At 43.5% G+C, this 22596-nt stretch overlaps 1 protein-coding gene across 1 annotated transcript; it reads left to right on the forward strand.

Moving 5' to 3' along the window:
* Nucleotides 1-63: 63 nt before the first annotated feature.
* On the forward strand, nucleotides 64-17999 carry IDH1 (isocitrate dehydrogenase (NADP(+)) 1). The gene is made up of 10 exons (XM_077771135.1): nucleotides 64-216; nucleotides 1162-1227; nucleotides 4105-4242; nucleotides 6813-7104; nucleotides 9432-9537; nucleotides 10716-10893; nucleotides 11959-12110; nucleotides 14036-14176; nucleotides 15267-15429; nucleotides 17056-17999. Exons 3-10 carry the CDS (start codon nucleotides 4121-4123, stop codon nucleotides 17144-17146), a joined length of 1245 nt encoding a protein of 414 aa, XP_077627261.1. The 5' UTR covers nucleotides 64-216; nucleotides 1162-1227; nucleotides 4105-4120; the 3' UTR covers nucleotides 17147-17999.
* The last annotated feature ends 4597 nt before the right edge of the window (nucleotides 18000-22596 follow it).

Consider the following 22596-nt stretch of genomic DNA (forward strand, 5'->3'; position numbering starts at 1 on the left):
GGGAGGTGGGCTGAGGGGGCGGGCCTGGGAGGGGACAAAAGCGTGGCGGTGCCAAAGCTCCGCCCTGTCCGCCGGTTTCTGGGTTGGTGCGGAGGCGGTGTCAGAAGCCGAAACAGCTGGGGCCCAGCTGGCATTGCCAGTGTAGACGCTTGAGAGCTTCAACGTGTGAGTGGCTGTGGCGCCTCTGGCTCATCGCCCGCGTACCTTCCTCTGCAGGTAACTGCAGGCTCCGAGGGGCAGGCCGGGCCCGTGGCTTTTGCAGGGAGGTTCTGAGAGGCCGCCAGTGGTTGGAGTGGGGAAAAAGGAAGCTCAGATCTTGGGTCGGGAGGGAGAAATGTAGCGGCGAGTCCTGGTCGAAAGGAAGCGGGGAAAACCCAGGTTGGGCGTGGGAAAGAGACGTGGGGAGAGAAAAGGTGCTAAATGCTTGAGTGTGGGGAAGAAGGTGCTAGATGCCAGAATGTGGACAAGGCCAGCTCTTGGGCTCGGAAGGGTGAAATTGGGCGGCAGAAAGTTGCTTGCAGAAGCAACACATAGAAGCCCGAGTCTGCACGCAGAAAGGAAAATCGAGCGATGGGAGAATGCCAGTATGCGTGGAAGACTAAGTCTTGGGCTTAAGCGTAAGAAAACGTGCGGCAGTGGGGAGCTGCATGCAAAGAAAGGTGGAAGCTATGGACTTGGGCGTGTGCAGCGAACTCAGGTGGCTGGAATTGGCAGTGCGGCNGCGCCAGAGGTTTAAAGGGTCCTGCTTAGCAGAGGAAAGGGGACGGGCATGGAGATCTGCAGAGAGGAGCGGGAGCCAGCTTGGTTGCAGCCCTCTTTCACAATGGCCACAAGGACGCATGCAGGCCTAGAGCCCGCTGGTCACAGCGTCACCTACGGACGTGCAAACCCGAAGACCGGCTAACGGGCGACGAATCCGGGACGCGCCCACTGACGCACCCTCCAGTGTGTGTGCAAGGCAGTGTATTTGTGCGCCCTTAACCTTTAATTGGAAGGTGCCCGCGCACCTAAAACTGGCCTTTGGTCCTCTGGGTACATTCAGCTCTGTACTTTAAACCAGATAAACCGGGCTGTCTGGCCCGGTATTAAAAACAGCTAAGTTCTCCTGACAGGCGTGTTTTGAACGTTAAGTCTTTCTGCTCCCCTTTTGTTGTGTTTTAGGAAATAAACTGCCCTCATCCGAGTCTGCAAGACTGAAGGGAGTTGGGGTGATTAGAAGTTGTAAAGGTGAGAATTGGCACTTTCTCCCCTTCTGTACTTTTTTTGATGTGGCAATACTGCGTTTAATTAGTCCTCGAGGTCTTGAGTAGGTGGAGGCACTGCAAGGGAATGAGTCAGGGATATTTCCAAGAACAAACTGCAACTGCTTCCTTGTTTCTTTCAGTGCAGCTCTTTTCCGCGAGAGACTATTTTTGGCCAAGAAGTTATGTAGTTCGTGAACTGCAATTTTTAAAAAATGGTGGCTAAGAATTTGGGGTCGGTAAAAGGAAAATTAAGGCCAAGCAACTCTTTCTCCTTAACCTACTCTGAGTCCAGGTTTATCCCATGCAATTACACAAGTGTATCAGGAGATGGGAATTAGCTGCCTTCAGACTAACTAAACTGGCCTGCTGGAAAAGCCCTTCCTTCCCAAGTCAGGGTTTGGGTTGGAGAAAGAGAATCTGAGGGGCAAGGGTTGGAGAAGTGAATCCAGTGGAACCTGAAGTCTACCCCCCAGGGAATTTAAATCTAATAGAAATAATGCCTGACCTTGAAAGAAGCAGGGGTCTACAAAAAAACTTTTACTTTTTTTAAGTTTATTTATTTTGAAAGAGACAATCCCAAGTAGGCTCCACATTGTCAGTGCAGAGCCTGATGTGGGGCTGGAACTCACAAACCGTGAGACCATGACATGAGCCGAAATCAAGAGTCAGACGCTTAACCGACTGAGCTACCCAGCCGCCCCAAAAAGACTACGTTTTTAGTTAAGGGGTGGTAAAATTTTAATGGATAATGTGAGGAAATGTTTCAGGTATGCATTACGAGATAGAGAAAAATTACTGCGGTAAATGTTTGTTTTGACTGAGCAGGAAATGTTTTTAAAAATGCCATTACTCAGTACCAAAATTTCAAGGGTGCCATATGACCTACCAGTTGTACTTGCCATCAAGGAAAAACAGCCAAGTCATAACTCTTATAAAATATTACGTAGGAATGTGGCCATGGAAACGTCTCAAGACTAAGATAAGTTTGTTGCCTCTTGTTTTGCTTTAAATACAAGGACAGATGTGACAGTGGGCTCAGCATGACTGAAGCATATACTGAAAGCTGTACTGTAAATTACACTTGGAATTATACATCAGGAGTAATTACTCCTCTACACTTTAGTTGAGTTCCAGATGGCTCCCCAGTAATGCTCTAGGGAATCTCTGAAACACTACTAAGGATTCTAGAAATGCAAATTTAGGAAGTGAAGATGGACTTGGGGATTAGGAATATACCCTGGCTTGTCACAAGGAACTGAGGCTCACAGTTGGCTAATGAGCACTTTTTTGTTATTTAAAGATCATATTACTTTAGGGGTACCTGGGTGGCTCAGTTCTTTAAGCATCTGACTTCAGCTCAGGGCATGATCTCCAGGTGCATGGGTTTGAGCCCTGGCATCGACTCCGCGCTGACCGTGTGGAATCTGCTTGGGATTTTTCTCTCTCTCTGCCCCTCCCCAACTTGTGCTTTTCTCCCTCAAAAATACATACATAAACGTAAAAAAAGAAAAAAGATCAAATTACTTTAGTTCAACTTTGTCAAGTGATACTGTTTATAAGCCTCTTACCTAATAATTGCCAGAATCAGTTCTGACTTTTCCTGTCCTCAGTCTTATAACTTCAGGAGATAAAAGCACTTTACAGTTCTGCAGCCCTGGGGAAACAGTTTCCACTAGAGCATCATGAAGGGGAACAGATGCCTACTGGCAGCGGACTCAGGCCCCCCTCCACATCTCTGGGAACACACCTAGGGCGTGGTTTTCCATTAAGCCTCATAGTTTTACATGTACCCCTGTTCCTTCTGGGAATCGGGTTAATTTGTATTTGCTACCTTCACATCCCAGGAAGACCTCTCTTCCTGGAACAATTCTATTTCTCTGTCCCACCCCCTGGCAGCTTACGTTTACCCAGGAACAGACCAGGGGTCAGGATACTGAGGAACAGGACAGGACATGCTTGGGTCCTGGGCAGTAGCCCTTCTGTATACAGAATTTTCTAAATTGAGAAATCACTTCTGTATTTAGTGTGACGTCACCAATATCCATTATTGTCTCTAGGAAAATGTAATTCCACCAGAAATTCTTCCTATTTCACTTTTAGTCTTAAACATGGTTTATAAGAACTTGTTGAATCCTTTCAATCATAGTTGTTTGTTTTGGTTGGGTTGTTTTAATGTGTGTTTATTTGTTTTGAGAGAAAGAGCATGAGCAGGGGAGGGGCAGAGAGAGAGGGAGAGAGAGAATCCCAAGCAGGTTCTGCACTGTCAACACAGAGCCCAACATGGGTCTCGATCCCACAGACTATGAGATCATGACCTGAGCCAAAATCAAGAGTCAGATACTCAACCAACTGAGCTACCCAATCACCCTGTTTTGTTTTTAAATTATACAGCCTCTTAAAGGAGGGGAAATATGAGCACCTATCAATTTGCTCATTTTGAGGGTACAGTAAAATGAGAAGTTGGGTAGAAGGATTCAAATAAACATGGGGTTGCAGAAATAATCCCATTTTATAAGATGACCCATCAGGAATTATGATGACATTATTAAGGGCATGTTACAGGGTCTGGTTCCCCCACGCTCTAACAGGATGGCCTTGAGAAAGCTATTTTCCTTCTGTCAAAGTAAAATGGGAAAGTAATTTCCAGCTTACAGGGCTGTGAGGGCTTTCTCAAAACCCACACTTGAAGCACCTAACAGTGCTTTTTACAGAGAACATGCTGGGTTCTAACGGTAAATATATTGTTACTAGCTTTTTTACACAGTTTCATGTTTTGTAGTCCCCAAGTGGTTTGAATTTTGTTTTTACACTAGTGAGATGAATGAGAAGACCTGTGTCCTATCTTTTGTTCTTCTGAAAGGTTTCTTGAAGTCAAAATGTCTCAAAAAATCCGTGGCGGTTCTGTGGTAGAGATGCAAGGAGATGAAATGACACGAATCATTTGGGAGTTGATTAAAGAAAAACTCATTTTTCCCTACGTGGAACTGGACCTGCACAGGTAAGTAAATCAGTCTTCCAAGTGGCAACCTCAGAAAGCACAGTCTAAGTGATTTTAGCACGTAACCAGCTATTTCACGAGCTAGAGCTGAATCTTAGGAATAAAGCTTTTGAGGGAGAGATGCCTACATTATAGGTACGTGAACCTTCTGTTTTAATTTTAACATCTTGCTAGAAAAGCTGGACTTTTCGTTGTTCCACAGAACAGAATCACGGTGGGAACAAAGATTCTCAGCAATTTCTAAGCCTCTATTTCCCAGGAAGGTTTTATTTCTATAAATCGATGGTTGAGAACAGCACAAGGTATTATCTGTGGAGGGAAAAATAAAGGAGGTACATTCTCTACTGAACAGTAAAGCAGGTGCAGTTAACTCAATTTTATCCTTTCTACCTGTTTGTTATCACTCTACTTAACTAGTCGGTGGACCTCTCCCTCCCCCGTTCATTCCTTGCTTGGCTTTTGCTCTTTTCACACAATTGTGGCACAGAAAGAACCCTTGAACTTATCTAACAGAACCCCCACCTTTCAGTAGACAATCCCTTAAGGATTTGAGCCTTTGCTCTGTCTTTAACTAGTTTGGAAACAGGTATGAAGGTCTCTCTCTCTCTCTCTCTCTCTCTCTCTCTCTCTCTCTCTCTCTCTCTCCTTTGTTCCCTGTGATTTTCATAACCTTGCTCATGCTCTCTGTGCATTTGAACTAGGCAGACACAGAACTTTCCCAGGGGGCTGCGGCCGCAGGCTGGCGTGGCAAAATGTTGACCACCACAGTTCAGCTGGACTGCTGGCAACTCTAAGTGTGTTTGCATTGACCCAGAATTATTCATGAGACTGTATCCTGAGCCCTTGTTGTTTGATTAGGTGTAGATACTTCATTCACGTGGTGTCACTAGACGCCCTTCTTAATTATTCTAAGCCTAAGCTGTTGTTAAGGTCTATATTGCAACTATGAGAAGAAACAAATACCCGCAGAGGTCCACCAAACATGCAGGAAATGAAGCATAAAAAACATCCGAGTGGATTAAAGAAGCATTTCATGAGCACCCTCCTGTCTCAGAGGTGGGCGACGTGGTAATAAGTGAATTTGCAGAGTTCTTGCCAGTAAGAGCTGCAAAGGAGCTTTAAGCCTTGTTAGATTTAGAGGCGACAGTACTTTTAAAGGACAGGCATTATGCCTAGAAGGAAAACAGTCACTAGCTACAGAGTAAAGAGTTTTTGGAGGCTCAAACAAGTTTTAAGTTGTTCCAAAATTGCTCTTATCATTACGTTATCGGTTCTTTTTGAGGGGAGGGGAGTGATTTGTTTTCTGTAGGCTATACAGGGGTCCAGGCCACTTGTTCATTCTTTTCTGTTAGTAATGCTCAAAGAGAAGCAAAAATTCTGGTAATTTGCTGGTAGATGATTCTGATGAAAAATGGTTCCTACGAGCATGAGAAGTGCTGACTACCGTCCTTAGTTGAGTTAGGATTAGACATTTGTAAACATTCAGCATTCCCTATGCCAGACGATGATAAGATTGAGTCCGTGGATTTGTTAGACTACTGTAAATTCTCCAAGGTCAAAGCAGTTTGGAATAATTTTTATTTGGAAATACATTAAGATTGCTACCTTTGCGTTTACATCATAAGTTGGGATGCTATGGAAAGGAAAACAAAAACTAAGAAGAACTGAAAAACAAAGTCTTAATGGTTTCACAAATTCAGAAAGCTGAAACTTTTTAAAGCCTTGGAGAACGACAGGAATTGTTAAGTCACCATTTGTCTCTCCTGTTTTTGACAGGCTGTTTCCTACTTTAGATAAAGCTGTAATCATTCTCTGTGCCTGAGGGACAGTCAGCATTCTTTCCAGTTCTGAGTAGCCTGCAGCCTGGGAGTTGGCGCATATTAAGCTACAACTCTCTGCATCATATTATTACACTGCTGTTGGGTTCCATTACTTACCCTACCGACTGCAGGCTTATTTCCAGAACAAAGAGATTTGCCTGAGAATGAGGGAAAGACTTCTGTTCTGACTGACTGGCATTAGTGAAGAAGTCAGTAGCATTTGTGGCACTTACTGTCACATTTATGGCTCCCAGCAGTGGAATACAAAAAATCCTTTGAACCCTCTGAACCCTTTATTTTTACACACAGTATATACCAAGGAAAAAATAAGGTGCTTAGGCTTCCGTTTTTATGCTAATTTTATGGAAGGAAGTCTGCAAAAACGGCTGCTCCAGTGCTATTATTGCCTCTTTATGGCAAAGAGCACGCAAAAGGGGCACAATGGTTTCCATTCAAGTGCCTTCTAGACAGCTTCCCACACCACAGGCAGGTGGGGCCCAGAGTCCAGCCTCTCTTTGTGCTTTGGTTGGCAACCATCTTCTATGTCCAGGGTGCACTGATCCTAAAGGTTGGCAGATTTGGGTGTGTTTTGAGCCATTGCGTTCTGCGGGGCGGGCTCTGTGTGGCGTCACCATGCATAGAATGGTGCATGGTGATTAAATGGTAGCTAATGAGTCCTCATAGATCATAGTACCTCCATCACTCACCAGTTGGCCTGGAAAGTTACACTTGACGGTTTTTCCCTCCCAGCTATGATTTAGGCATAGAGAATCGTGATGCCACCGGTGACCAGGTCACCAAAGATGCTGCGGAAGCTATAAAGAAGTACAACGTTGGTGTCAAATGTGCTACCATCACCCCCGATGAGAAGAGGGTTGAGGAGTTCAAGCTGAAACAAATGTGGAAGTCACCAAATGGCACCATCCGAAATATTCTGGGTGGCACTGTCTTCAGGGAAGCTATTATCTGCAAAAATATCCCCCGGCTTGTGAGCGGATGGGTAAAACCTATCATCATAGGACGCCATGCTTATGGGGATCAAGTAAGTCGTGTTGACATGGTCTGATTTTCCATGCCCTTTTGTTCATGACCTTTGGCTGCCCAGAAGTTGATGCTTTTCTATGTTTTATTCTTTTGGTGTCTGCTCCCTTTAAGCAAGGTGCAAAATTAAGACATGTATACCTGTATACATAGGTATATTAAGGTAGAAATAAATATAGGTAAACTTACAGATAAGGACTTGTCTCAACACACATGATTTTTTTTCAGAAGGATTTTTTTCCTTTATCTTTTTTTTTTTTTTTAACTCAAACCATAGGATACTGCCATTTTTGTATCATTTCCCATGATTCAACCAAATTAGTGGTTCTTCACCTGGCTATCCAGTAAGATCCCTGTATAGATTTTTTTTCCGTTTTCATTTTGTTTTGCCTTTTAAGCAAATGTGATGTTTTGTTTTACTTCCAGTGTGTGAGTTTTCACCCTACACCAGCCGAATCTGAATTCTGTGGGCTTCAGGCATTTTAAAACTCCCAGACGATTCCAGCGGCAGGCAGGGTTGAGAACCACCAGAGACTGTCCTGAACATGATCACTTCATGCATGAAAAGAGAAACTGATTCAGTAGTTGAGATATTCTCTTTAAAATATTCCTACTTGGGGAAAAAAAAGTATAGTTCCTGTACTTTTACACAAGCAGCCTCATTGCCAAGTTCAACAGAAAAGTTGCCAACTGAACACAAGCTCGGTGCTGAAAGCGAGGTTTCAGGCTTTCATCAAAAGCAGCTTATGTCTTGAAAGAGCCTTACAAACAAGAATCTCTAACGCTGAGATCTAGAGACTTTGATGTAGCCATCCTCAAAAGCATGTGGCCAGGGCCGATCACTCTGTTCCTGGGGACAGGGTCACCGGGTCAGTCCTTGAGGGTCAGTTCACTCTGCTCTGCCCTGTGGTTCAGACTACCCCTTCATCCTGGCCTAACCTGTCACAGGTCCGTCCCGGAGGTCCGGGAGAGAAAATGTAGACCACAGCGCCACAAACTCCCCAGTATCCTGGGAATACTGCTCTTAAGTTCTTCTGAGGTCAGCGGTGTCTTTTTCATCTCCGTCACTGCCCCACTCCCCCCGCCTTTTAAAATTATTTTGGTGTCAGTCACTTAAAAGAATGGACATGCTCTATTAAAGTCCAGATTGAAAATTCCAAACCTCAGGTTGATTCAACCCTAATCATTTAACTGTGCATAAACCTCTACAAAGCATCTGTGGTGGTTTGGTGCCTTGATGTCTGCCTTTTGAGAAATGGGAATAAATGACCACCCATGACCACCCATAGCAAAGGACTTTATACAGCAGAAAAGTGCCATGTGTAGAAAAGATTCCAATCTTCTTAATGTTCGTGGTTACCTGACAGCTCTTCCACCAGCTGTGGTCAGTATTACTCTGTACAGACGTAAGCAAGTAGGTATGGCTGGCAACCGTTAGTACCTGATTGTGAAAATATTCTAGTTTAAATCATCGAAGAGGGTACAGTGCAGCAAACGTTTACGGATGTCGAGTGTGGGCTGGGCACGTTTCCACTACAGTCGCTCACTCCGGCGAGCAAGATGGCTGTCCTCACAAGGTCCTTTCCTAAGGGCCACCAAACTGTGGCAGCCACTTCTGCTATCACTGCTGCTTTTGGACAAATCCTGGGCTGGCGTTGGTAGTGATAACAATCATGAATTATAGCAGACTGAACCCTGTAGGTCAAAGGACCAGATCCCAAGTCGCTAGACCCTAGATGTGTTATCTACCACATCACAGTTCCTTCCTTGTAAGACCGGTGTAATACTCAAATGAGATAACAAGATGAATGTAGTTAGTCACTTAAAGCACCTGTCATATAGTGAGGACACGGCATTCGCTCTCTGTCATCACCGTCCATGCTGTAGCTGGTGTGTTGGCATCTCCCTGTGGGAAGACTTCCTGACCTCCAGGTCATGGTCATTTCTCTCCCTCTGTCATCCTGTGGCATTTATTCTCCAAGCCCCCTTTTTGCCATTTGAAAGCTCTTAAGTTGCTTCTCACTTTTGTAGGTCTTTATTGGGTTATAAGCTTCCCAAGAGAAAAGGCTTGATGTTCTTCTCCTCTCCTTATCAATGCTCAGAAAACTGCCCTGTACATGGTAGGCAGCCAGCAAATACTGATTTTCAACATACACTAGGATTAACTTGCTTTGGGAATGCTCTGCACCTCTTTTTTCCCGTCTCTCAAATAAATGAAGGTTGAGCCACACTGGTATCTTCCAGCTCTGTATTCTGTGATTTTTTTTTCCTTATAATTCTTGGAAGGCTATTTTATTTTTCTTTATACCTTTTGCGTCCCCTTCACAGTACAGAGCCACCGATTTTGTTGTTCCCGGGCCTGGAAAAGTAGAGATAACCTACACGTCAAGTGATGGATCCAAAAAAATGACGTACCTGGTACATAACTTTGAAGGTAAGTCCATTGTGAGCTCCCTCTTTTAATTTCTTACAGATCATTTAGACAATATCATTATTGTTTCTTAAAACATAGTTATGTGGCTGCCAGAAATAGAACCTGGAATTAACAACATTTCTATAGGACCCAAAATCCAGCGTAGAGAAGTAATTGACTTCCCATGGGGTGGAATAAAGACACGGGGGAGACTAGCCACTTAATTGGAAACACATGTGGGCAAGACAGGTAGATACTTGCACTTCTCTTGAAACATGGAGGGAAGGTTGGTGGGAATCTGTTGTGCATGAACTGTATGAATCAGACGTTAATAATCCCATATCACCTGTCCTGTAATCTGCCCTTTGCTCTGGTAGGGTTTGTATTGAAATGGTTGCGTTATATAGATCTGCTGAATTTTCTTCTTGACCCAAGTATTGATTCTGTTTAGGTGTTTTGTTTTTTGCTTTTGCTTTCCCACCTGCTGTTTCAAAGATCCATTATGGCAAATGCCACCCAAAGTTTGCTGAAAGCACAGAGAACCCTTTCTCCACTCTTGAAGTTGTTGAAAGCACTCACACAAACAACAGCTCAAAGCTTACCTAGCTGTGTTCTTCCTGCCTCCTCTAAATAATAGCAGTTTAATAGGATCTAGTCCTGCGGGGTTTGACCTTGCAATTTCGAGGCTAAGTTGGCTCTGGGCAGTGGCGCAGATTCAAGTTCTCTCTTTCAGTAATTACAGAGTTCAACCAATAAGAGTCATGAAGCACTAGTTATTACATGTAACATAATTATCTCTGCCAGTGGGGTATGAATCTTCAGTGTCCTCCAGGAAGTTGCGAGACTTCTCATTCGATATTTGAAATGCAAATATTTTTGATGGCTGAGGATGGAGCACACACTTAGAATTTAAAACACATGTGAAATTTTTTTTTAATTTTTTTTTTAAATGTGTACTTTTTGAGAGAGAGAGACAGAGCATGAGCATGGGAGGGCCAGAGAGAAGGTGGGGGAGACACAGAATCTGAAGCAGCCTCCAGACTTTCGGAAGCCTGGGCCCAGCCCTGGGAGCTGGGGATTGCGTACTTGGGTGGTGGCAGGTGGATTGGGACTTGTTTAAACTCTACCCCATTTACCCTTCTCCTTTCTCCTCTCATCGATGTCTTCCCGTTCCCCCCTCCTTCCCCCCCCCCCCGCAGAGGGTGGTGGTGTTGCCATGGGGATGTACAATCAAGATAAGTCGATTGAAGATTTTGCACACAGTTCCTTCCAGATGGCTCTGTCTAAGAGTTGGCCTTTGTATTTGAGCACCAAGAACACTATTCTGAAGAAATATGACGGCCGTTTTAAAGACATCTTTCAGGAAATCTATGACAAGTAACTATAATTTCTTCTTCCTTTTTCTAAAATGAGCCGGCATTTGTAGTCTAGAATTTGCATCCTTATCCCTTTGATTCTGGGACAAACTGAATGAAACCCATCACTGTCTCCTAAGTTAAGGGCAAAACTAAGATTTAACAGACGTGGAACAAAAACCACTACTGAGTTGCTTTCATAAGGTAAATGTTTTCAAATAAGGGTCCCACAATTATTTTTTTCAGTGCCAGAACTGTTTAATATTTGAGTGCAGGTGCCCTATGACTGATAGAAAGTTCGAATTTTGGAGGGGATCAGGCTGGCTCAGTTGGTGGAGTGTGTGACTCTTGAACTCAGGATTGTGAGTTTGAGCCCTATGTTGGGTGTAGAGGTTACTTAAAAATAAAATCTTTAAAAGGAAAAAAGAAAAGTCTAATTTTTCAAACATCTGCGTTTCTGAGTTGGGCACATTTTTACTCCTTCTGAAGCCAATTGTTGTGATTTAGAACTCTGCTTTGGGGGGGCTATTTGAACTTAAGTCTATTTTTATAACAACCTCAGGTTCAACAACGCCAGGCGCATGTGTTAACTTTTAAGATGGCATAACTCCCTTTTAGGTGCAAGATTTGAGGCCAGAGCTTGGATTTTAGGACTCTTTCCTAAGACATCGTAATTCCTGTCCCTGCCACCCATCCATACCAACCCCACAAGCTGTCCCAGTTTCCTCAATGATACGGAGTAGTAGAGCAGTCTTCTCTATTCGTTAGTACGTTCTTAAAGTAAGCTATAGCTCAAGAATCTGATTAGTAGTGTACTGAAAACTAGAAACAATGCTAAGAATATTCTATTGTCTCCCTTATTCTCACATCTCTGCAAAGGGGGCGAAATCACTCTAAAAGGTGGGGGAATTGGGGGGTTCATAGCCAGAAAATGGGCTTGAGCTTAGGTCTATCAGATTCTCAAATCTGTGCTGCTGCCACTAAAAAATGCTGCTTCCAGCCCCACCCCCACCCCCTTTGGAGAAGCAGGTGCTGTCCCTAACAAAACCACTTCCTTTTTAATTCCCTTTTCTCTCTTGCTTCTTAGGCAGTACAAATCCCAGTTCGAAGCCCAAAATATTTGGTATGAGCACAGACTCATTGATGACATGGTGGCCCAAGCTATGAAATCCGAGGGGGGCTTCATCTGGGCCTGTAAAAACTATGATGGCGATGTGCAGTCAGACTCCGTGGCCCAAGGTAAGGAGCTGAAGGAGCAAGTCGAGGTGGAGTTCAGCCTGCAGCACATAAGTCATTCTGCAATAGTTCTTTAATTCACGGCCCTTTTTTTGTAAAATCATGAAGCGTCAGCAGTGCAGGCCCTCTTCTTTCATCTTCTCAGCTGACACAAGGAAATGAGCAAAGAAGCCCCGGGCTGTTCACAGAAATTCCAAGAACCAGGGCCTCTGTGCCAGAGGTGAGGGCCAGATCAGCAAAAACTCTGTCCCAATTGCTTCATCACCAAGTTGCCCTTCAATTTCAGTTACCCATGGCGGCTATGCAAGCTTGAGTCCTCCCTGATAAATGTGTGTGTTAACTTCAGTTATGTTTGCTTTCCCCCAGGAAGTGCTCCTTTTTCTTTTCTCTTATGAAAAGTTAAGTATCTCCTACCAGCTTGAAAAATCAGTAGATGAACCCAGGTAAAAGAAGTTTGATGCCTGGTAAACGACAGACATTCTCTTTACTCTCCTTCTGTTTCTCCAAATCCTCCTAATCCTTTGTGCTGAGTACAGAGAGGAAGGAGTAGTGCTTTGCGATGCTTCCATGGTAGATAAGGGAAACTGTTCCTTGTAAGCAGATTTCCTGGAAAGGGACCCAGATCATTCCACTGTTTCTAAATGTCTTTGTAGCAGCAAAGAGAGTCTCTGCAGAGATATTGTCACGATATGTCACAGGACTTTGAAATAGGACTTCTGAAGTGCATTGTCCATTACCTCACTGATAAGATATCTGGAACAGAGCCTATAGATAAATGTGACCTCAGTGCAATTGAACAGTCAAAAGGCAGCAGAGCCGTCCTCATGTCCATTCTCTTCTAGATGAACTACTTTGGCCTCACACCCTTCATGTACTCCGTTTTGACAGTGGTACCAACAAGTGTCTCCTAATATTAAAGATAGACAAACTCACTGTGGATATGGTCCTGAACTCCTCCAACCAGTAAGCATTTGAGAGTCTACTAAAGCCCCAGACCAACACAGTGATATGAAAGGAGCTGCGAATCCCTTGCAGAAGTTTCTGATGATACTCAAAGATGAGTTAAAAAAAAAAAAAAATCAGTTTATTTATGTACTGTCAAACCAGAAAACAAAAGTAGCAGCCTGCGATACATTTGCATTATTAACTTCACAGGGGCTCTTGGGAGGTAGCAGAAGTGGAGAAAGATATTCTTTGAATTCAAGTGTAAAAAAGTGAATGAAAGATGGAAAATCAATTGTCCGGACCTCAAAAGCGGCCATGTCATTCCCTGACAGAATAGGGCTCTTTGTGGCGCGGTTACAGGCAGCGAGGGCAAGAGGGATGCTCTTGGATCACCTCTCCCTGTTTGCAACCTGCTGTACTACTTTCCAGGCTCCGTGAATCTGAGCAGCTTGATGGCAGGACACAGCTCCTATTAATCTTTATTTTCCCAGAATGGCCCTGCATCTGCACATGAGAATAGCAGCGATATACTGAGAGCTTGTACTTGCGGCAGGTACTGTTCTAAGGAATATTAGTATATATTCTTTTCACGTAGATTCACAAGTCTGCATATATTCATCTAATTCTCACAACAACCTAATCAAAGAGTTGCTTTTATTATTCCCATTTTACAGATAGGAAAATCAAGCCACAGTAGCGAGGAAGTCCCAGCACTAGGGTGCAATGTAAGCAGGCAGATCCTGAGTTCTCCGTCATGGGACAGATGCCTCTGAGATAGAGGAGTGAGGAAGAAATGCAGCCCCTCCAGGCTCTGATCCTGGGGCCTGGAGCAGGGACCGTCTTTCAGAAGGGCAGAAGAATCATTGACAACTGGGCATGCTCATGTTTATCGTGTTTGCTGACAGCTTTCATCTCCGAGAGACCCAGTGTTCTTCCTGCACCTGTACCCCTGTGCCCAGTACTTCATGCTCTGCCGCTTACAGGTTATGGCTCCCTTGGCATGATGACCAGCGTGCTGGTTTGTCCAGACGGCAAGACAGTGGAAGCAGAGGCGGCCCATGGGACTGTGACACGTCACTACCGCATGTATCAGAAAGGACAAGAGACGTCCACCAATCCCATTGGTAAGATAGTGTTTTCTGTTACATTGATTTCCAGCTGGAGAGTGGAGATTTCCAAAGGAAATCAGACACGTTCCTTTGGCTTCCCAATGCTTTGTGTATAAAGTCATCACCAAGTAGCAGATCTGTTCTACTAATAAGAGCTGTTTGAATGTACTAATTTTTTTAAGCTTATTTATTTATTTTGAGAGAGAGAGGGAGAGAGAATCCCTAGTGGATCTGTACTGTCAGGACAGAGCCTGATGTGGGGCTCAATCTCACAAACCTGAACTGAGCCAAGATCAAGAGCTGACTGACTGAGCCACCCAAGTGCCCATGAATGTGCTGCTTGAAACGTACACATTCTACCATTTTTTGGCAGAATGTACATTACAGAGAATGTTGTCAGTGAGCATCTTCCTTTTCCTCTGGTACGACAAAACATCAGAGATGGCTAGGAATCTAAAAGCCACACAGATCCTTCTAACTGGGTTTCAAGGGCAGCACTTTAAAAAGAGATTATAGGTTGGAAAGAGGAAGAGAGGCCAACATAGACATGAGAGAGAAGAGATTGTGACCTATTCCAAATTAGTAAATCCCTTAAGCTTCAAGTGCTACAAGCACACCGTGAAAATGTACTTTCTTCAGGCCCTAACAAAACCCAAGACCTCTGCTCTACAAAAAGACAGCCATTTTTTAAAGTTTCTATTCAGTAAAATATTTCCAGTTCTTTTTTTTTTTTTTATGTTTATTTTTGATAGAGACTGAACACGAGCAGGGGAGGAGCAGAGAGAGAGGGAGACACAGAACCTGAAGCAGGCTCGAGGCTCTGAGCTGTCAGCACAGAGCCCAGCGCAGGGCTCAAAATCATGAACCACGAGATCATGACCTGAGCTGAAGTAGGATGCTTAACCAACTGAGCCACCCAGGCGCCCCAAAATATTTCCAGTTCTTTATAAAACTTACAGCCTATGTGGATAGCATCTAATGGAATCCGTCACCTAAACAACAATAACAACAAAAATTGTTCTATTTTTGGGGACTGTGAAACATTTGGAAACCCCTCTTGGTCTGATCTAAGTGTTGTTTGCTTTGTTTTGCTTTGTGTTTTTAGCTTCCATTTTTGCCTGGACCAGAGGATTGGCGCACAGAGCGAAGCTGGATGACAATAAAGAGCTCAGCTTCTTTGCAAAGGCTTTGGAGGAAGTCTGTATTGAGACCATTGAGGCTGGTTTCATGACCAAGGACTTGGCTGCTTGTATTAAAGGTTTGCCTAAGTAAGTACGAGATGCCCTGAGCTCCATGCCCAAACTACCACTTATCTTTACTGGGCTCGAAACATCAGTGCTTTTCGGAAATACGTGAATTGTTATTTATCACCTAGTTCAGAGGTCAACAGAAACTATCTGTAAATTGTCTACAGTAAGCATTTCGCACTTCGCAGAACATAACCGCCTTTTCAGAACTATACGGCTATTGAACTTTGCCACTGTGGAAGGAAAACAGTCTCCGATGACACAGAAGCTAATGGATGTGGCAGTGTTCCAATTAAACTATGTACAAAACCAGGCTGTAGCCTGGATTGAGTCCGTGGGCCAAACTGCAGTTTGCTGACCTCTGATCTAGCTGACAGTCATTGGATGACAAGGTTCTGTTTTTATTTAACAAGAAAGTTTAGACAGTTGAAAGAAAGGGACCTCCAAGGCTATTGTTTTCTATCCCTTCATTTTCTTCAATTTACAGGTAAGAAAAGTAACAGCACATGTATGAGATGCCCACTGGTCATAGTCCCTTTCGTAATTCTCAATAACCAATAGTCAGATATCAAGGCTTATGTATTGCCCAGGATTTTTCGAGAACATGGTAGCCCATATCCCCACTGGATTGGTTGCTAATCAGAGACTTCTCCCTCAGGTGAGGTGGTCACTATGACTCACCTCCAGAAACCCTACTAAAATTTAGCACCAATTTCCTGTCCCAGCCATGCATGCTCAGAGATCTCAATTAAGGTCAACAAACCTCAGTGATGTAGATATACTCAGCCACTACATCTTTCTTAAATTTCCAGCAAGAAGATAGTGTTTGAAATGTTCTTATCAATATGTTACCTTTGTAGCCTATTTGATAAAAAATATTTTTTAATCTTTATTCTTGAGAGAGGTACAGAGAGAGTGCGAGCAGGAGAGGAACAGAGAGAGGGTGAGGGAGACACAGAATCCAAAGCAGACTCTAGGCTCTAAGCTGTCAGCACAGAGCCCAACACAGGGCTCAAACTAACAAACCACGAGTTCATGACCTGAGCCAAAGTCAGGCACTTCGCCAACTGAGCCACCCAGGTGCCGCACCTTTGTAACCTATTCGAATAGGTACCTATCAGGATTATATTCGCCAGTCCCTTATATCTTTTTTTTATTTTTTTAAGTAAGACAGTGATAAAAAGAAGGGCATTTAAACCTTTTTTCAGGACATGTGACAATTTGTGGGAATGTAGATAAAAGCATGGCTGTACCCTGAATAGGTTTTATTCATTTTAAGGAGGCCAGTGCCTTATCCGTTAAGTGACTGGGGCCGGCAGTTTTGTTATTTTTAAGGAGGAATGAGAAGTGGGATGATTTCAGTCTCCCAAGCATTAGTCTGAGCTGAACTTCTCTGATAGTTTTGCCCTCAAAGACTCAGGGCAAGGGACATTGTATGAAGGTGCATGTGGCCCTGGAGCCTGGGCTGGCCCCTTCCTCCCTGGGCATGGTCATCAGCCATACAGTCATGGTTTGTTAATTCTAATTGGTTTTCTTCTAGATGTAAATAAAATGCTACCTATGTAACATTTCTAGGACTTTTCCTTTACCTGCTACCAGATCAGAGACCAACTAATTTCTTTCTTTTTCTTTTTCCTCCTTTAATAGCGTGCAACGTTCTGACTACTTGAATACATTTGAGTTCATGGACAAACTCGGAGAAAACTTGAATATAAAACTAGCTCAGGCCAAACTCTAAGGCCATCCCTGACCTAAGGGGGATACATGGTTTTTTTGGTAACTAGGTCCACCGGTTTACATTTTCCTATATAACACTCAAAGGTAAAGGTAAAATCAATTTTGTAATTTGTTTAGAAGCCAGAGTGTATCTTTTCTATAAGTTTACAGCCTTTTTCTTACACGTACAGTTAGGCCACCCTCGTGAACGTGGCAGGGGACTTTTTAAAAATTTTTTTTTCTACTAGTAGCCTAGGAATTACTTTAGTGCTCATTTGTACTCATTGTCACTTTTTCTCACGTTCCCTTACAAATGACCAAAATGAAGAGCACTTGAAAGGGTACACTCTAGTCACAGTATTGTTCCCTAAAATATATGTGAAGTAAAAATTCACTCCCTTCACCACTCTCCACGGCCCGGGGCGCTGGGTGCTCTTGGTGTACCAGATGTCCGGTTATGGGAGATAGCGTCGTGCGTTAAGCTTGCCTACAATTTGGGCTGAAGAGCCGAGGTATGACTAAAACGTGATGGAGACACCGCAGTCACTTTTGTAACAAGCTCTTCTTGAATGTTTTGAAAAAGCTAAATATTTTTGAGGCAACCGGAGAGTTTGGAATCCAAAATAAATACTACCTGGGGGTTTGCCCCCTGTGTTTGTCACATCCTCCGGCCTTGTGTGGTCCGAGTATTATGCTACCCTGAGCAGCATATTTCAGCCAAGTGCAATAATACAAGCTGTACCTTTTTTTGGACTTCTGTTGACCTGTTTTAGTTCCCTTATATAACTGTGATTTTTCAGAAGTTGATTTTAAACACTATTCTAGTCTGTTCTTCATCTGAACTCTTAATTTTAATTAAAATTCAGTGCTAATGACTAGTCTTCCTGGGCTTTTATTTACCAAGTATACTTCAGGCACCATGCTAGGTCCTAGGCACAGGAATTCGATTTTAAAAAGTCTCTGCCCTGAAGGAGTTTACTGTGGGGATAATGGGTAAGTAAACAGTAAGACGTGGATCCTACCGTGAAGGGGGAAGAAGACCAAAGACAAAACAGAGGGGTAACTGGTATATTAGGGAATCAAGTCTAGGCACATGTGGAGGAGTACAGGTATGATCATGTAAGTTAAAAGGAAGCCAGTGAAGACTTAAAAATATGACATGATCATATTTTAATTTAAAAAATGGCACAGCTTTTACGAAGAATGGATAGAAGTGGAGCAGGGAGTGGTGGGCACAATCAAGGAAGCAAGTCTAGTCGTAAGGCTATTGTAATACTTCAGGTGGGAAATGATGACGACCTGAACTGGGGCGATGGCGCTGGGGATGAAAGGAGCAGGGTGGGTCTCCAAGAAGAGAAAAGAATGGATGGGGATTGGCAGGTCCCAGAGGACAAGGGGAAAGAAGTTTCCCACCTGGAGAAAGGCTGGTCAGCATCCCAGCATTATCCAGGTACTATGGGGAAGGAAACTGAGGCCTTGAGAAGCACTTTGATGAGGCTTACACAGTACATCAGTGGCCATTTTGGCCTGGAAGCCAGGAATCCTCATAGCAAAGCTTGGGCTCTTTCTGCTAGACCTGCCCTTTTGCACGTTTGGATGGAAGAAGAAAGCATCACATGGGACAGAGTGATGACATTGGATTGCATGACCTTAACGAGTCCCTCCAGCACTCACAGACATCCTGGAGTTGATCAGATGAGTGATCCATGGCTGCAAAGCCCCACCCCCGTGTCTATCAGCATCTGTATTTGGCCATGAGCCAGGTAATGTTCTAAAGCAATCAGCAAACGAACAGATGTTGACCAAGTACATCCAGAGGATGATGGTTTATTTTGTAACAACATCAGGATCAGAATTGTTGACCTGGAAAATGACTGTTGCTTTGCAGAATGCTGAAGGCGGCAGGACCCAGGGACAGAAGGCAGGAGCTCCAGACTTTGAAACTCTCTAAATTGCAAGTTCTGTTTCTTAAGTAGAATTTTAACTGAAAATACTTAAAAGTTAATGTTCACAGTTAGAATCACAGCTCCCCTGTGTCTCCTGGATATATAACAATCCTAAAACACCCCTGACTAGTGATTTCCCATCCTCCACTTGAATATTTCTATCATGAAGAGCTCTTGCAAATTAAGAGTCTTTTCTGTTCCTGTTCAGGAGATAAGATAGGAAACTAATATAAAAAATATTAAGAAAGATTTTGAGTGTTTATACAAATACCGATAAAACTTTTATACTTTTATTACCTGTCTACTGTCAGAAATTTTATTTCATAGTCCCTGTTCTTAATGTTAGGGAGACACCATCCAAACTGCTAATTCCTCTGGACCAAGAAACTTGAATAACTCTGGATGGTATGTCAGACCCAATATATGCAGACAGCATAGCATTACAACTTTCCATTTTGATAGTATTTCAGACTTAACAAAAAAAAAGTATGAAGTCCCATAATCTTGTGCCTATTTTTTACTCTTGCACCATTTATTATTCCCTCTCTCATCTTCCTTCCAACACACACACACACACACAATTTTTCCTGAACCATTTCAGAAGGATTTGAAGACGTGACCCTTTACCATTAGATAATCCAGTGTGTATTTCCTAAAAACAAGGATATTCTCTTATGTAACCACAGTATGATTATCAAAGTCCACAAATTTAGCACTGATATAATACAGTACAGTCTCTATTCAGATCTCAGCAACTGCTCCAATAATCTTCACAGGTTTCCCTCGAAGCTCCAATCCAAGATCATACGTTGCACTTAATTGTCATATCTCTTAAGTCTCCTTTTGCCTATAACAGATTCTAAGCCATTCTTTGTCTTTCTAGACGACGTTTTTGAGGAGTACATCCTAGTTATTTTGTAGAATGTCCCTCAGTTTCAGTTTATCTGATATTTCCTTGTAATTAGATTTGAGTTTTGCATTTCTGGGAGAAATACCCCTGAAGTGATATAGTAGTGGGAAAAAGGGAGAAGGACATATGATACTGGTTTGTCCCAGTACTGGTAAGCTGGCTTTGCTCATTGGGTTAAGGTAGTTGTCTGCCTTGCTTCTCCACTGTGAGTTTACTGTTTTCCCCTTCACGAACAGAAGTAGCATGTAGGGAGATGCTATGTAAGTATACTGCTCATCCTCAAACTTTGCCCATAGTTTTAACATCCACTGATTATTTTATAACTCCATCATGCCTTCTATGATTGCCATATATATTATAAATATTACATTCTATAATAAAGAGCAATGTTCCCTTCTTCCCATCTATTTTTTTACGTTTGTTTATTTTGAGAGAGAGCGAGCATGCATGCAAGCAGGGCAGGGGCAGAGAGAGAGAGAATCCCCAGCAGGCTCTGTGCTGTCGGTGCAGAACCTGACGCAGGGCTTGATCTCAAAAACCCGAGCTGAGATCTAGAGTTGGGTGCTTAGCCAACTGAGCCACCCAGCACCCCTCCCCCAATTTACTTTTTCATTCGGACATATCAGTATGAACTCATTTTATTCAATGGGTTATACTCTAACACCATCTTAATATATTTTGCTACTTAAAATTTTCAAATGTTTTATTTATTTCTGAGAGAAAGAGACAGCGTGAGCAGGGGAGGGTCAGAGAGAGAGGGAGACACAGTATCTGAAGCAGGCTCCAGGCTCTGAGCTAGCTGTCAGCCCAGAGCCCGACACGGAGTTTGAACCCACGAACCATGAAATCATGACCTGAGCCGAAGTTGGACACAACTGGCTGTGCCACCCAGGCACCCCATATTTTGATACTTAAATTGCCTCAGATCTGGCCTTTGCGAATCTCATGAAACCAGGTCCTGTTGGCATTGTAGTATGAACATTCTGCGAGCAATTCACTTGAGTAGAGAAAGATGCTGTCTGGTATAGCTGGCCACAGAGTATCGAGACTTTCTGTGAGACCTCTGAGATGGGCCTTTACGTGCTATCTTCCTTTTCTACCAAGAGAATATACTGGTCCTTTCCTTCCTTTCCAGACCTTACTTCCTACCCCGTGGCATCCTGCCCCCACTGACTCAGGAGAATGTGTTGGAAGATGGTCATTCTCAAAGTGGATCTCTGGACACTAGACACCTACTTAACAATTGAATGCTAACATTAGCGGGCGGGTGTGGGTTAGAAGCAAATGAAGGCAACAGAGTGCGAGGGTCACTAATTCCTGGATCCTTTGGGGCGATGGGTATATTTTTAAATTGTATTATCAAGGCTAAAGTATAAAGTGTGTGGGATGCACATTTGGATCATCATTAACGGGGACAAAGGCAGAGTATGATTGTGACGGGCACTCAGAGAGCTTTAAGGTTCTTACAGTGTTCTGTTTCTTGACATGGGTGATAATTACACAAGTACCTAGTAATAATTTATCAAACTACTTGCTTTATGTGGTTTACTCTATCAACTTTATTTCACAATACAAAGGTTAACAGACATTAGGAAACCTGTTCTGAATCTCTTGGACTAACTGCACAGGGCCACGTTCTCCTGGAGCAGATCAAGGCCTTTTTCTCCAGTGTCCACTTACCCTCCTTTCAAAGCCTCTGGTTTGCCTCTGAGTGACCTGTGCCAGTCACACTGTCTCTAACCTTTTCAAACATAAGCCATGAGGGGTCTCCCTATGAAGGTGCTCCTTCCCTGTAATTTCGCCTGGATCACTCACTAAGAATTAAGAGTAGAGATGCGTCAGGGTCCTTAGTTGGCTTTTTGGACCTTCTGTCAGCTTGATGAATCCACGACACTCTCTTGTTAGGAGTTTTTGGGTGTAAAGCACTCATTTGATCTCTGCATAAGAGTTTCCCTCTTCCTAGGGGCACCTGGGTGGCTCAGTCTGTTAAGCGTCCCACTTCGACTCAGGTATTGATCTCACAGTTTGGGATCGAGCCCCGCGTCGGGCTCTGTGCTGACAGCTCAGAGCCCAAAGCCTACTTCGGTTTCTGTGTCTCCCTCTCTCTCTCTGCCCCTCCCCTGCTCATATGCTTTCTCTCTCTCTTTTGAAAACAAGCATTAAAAAATTAAAATATATAAATATAAATGTTAAAAAAGTTTTTTAAAGAATTCCCCTCTTCCTGGTTGGCCTTGCTCTGTTTTGCAAGGTGCTTGATGCACTACTTACATGTTCAGAGACTAAGCCTGCAGCCATTTTCTAACTGAATCACATTTTTCTATTTTCAAATCCCTAGCAGTTTTTTCCTCCTACTTTCCTTCCTACTTCGAGAGCCTTTCAGGCATGTCCTACAGGGTTTTGTTTTGTTTTGTTTTTTAATGTTTTTATTTCTGAGAGAGAGAGAGAGAGAGACAGCGTGAGCAGGGGAGCGGGCCCAGAGAAAGAAGGAAACCCAGAATCTGAAGCAGGCTCCAGGCCCTGAGCTAGCTGTCAGCACAGAGCCTGATGCAGGGCTCGAACCCTCAAACTGTGAGATCATGACCTGAGCTGAAGTCAGACGCTGAACCTACTGAGCCA

This window comes from Crocuta crocuta, unplaced genomic scaffold, assembly GCF_008692635.1.
Source record: "Crocuta crocuta isolate KB4526 unplaced genomic scaffold, BGI_CrCroc_1.0 scaffold160, whole genome shotgun sequence".
Lineage (NCBI taxonomy): Eukaryota > Metazoa > Chordata > Mammalia > Carnivora > Hyaenidae > Crocuta > Crocuta crocuta.

Bases quoted from the DNA above. Each gene is read 5' to 3' on its own strand.
- IDH1 (XM_077771135.1), top strand. From the start codon at position 4,121: ATGTCTCAAAAAATCCGTGGCGGTTCTGTGGTAGAGATGCAAGGAGAT. The intron at 10,894-11,958 runs GTAACTATAATT...CTTGCTTCTTAG, and splicing joins TTTCAGGAAATCTATGACAA to GCAGTACAAATCCCAGTTCG. The intron at 15,430-17,055 runs GTAAGTACGAGA...CTCCTTTAATAG, and splicing joins TGTATTAAAGGTTTGCCTAA to CGTGCAACGTTCTGACTACT.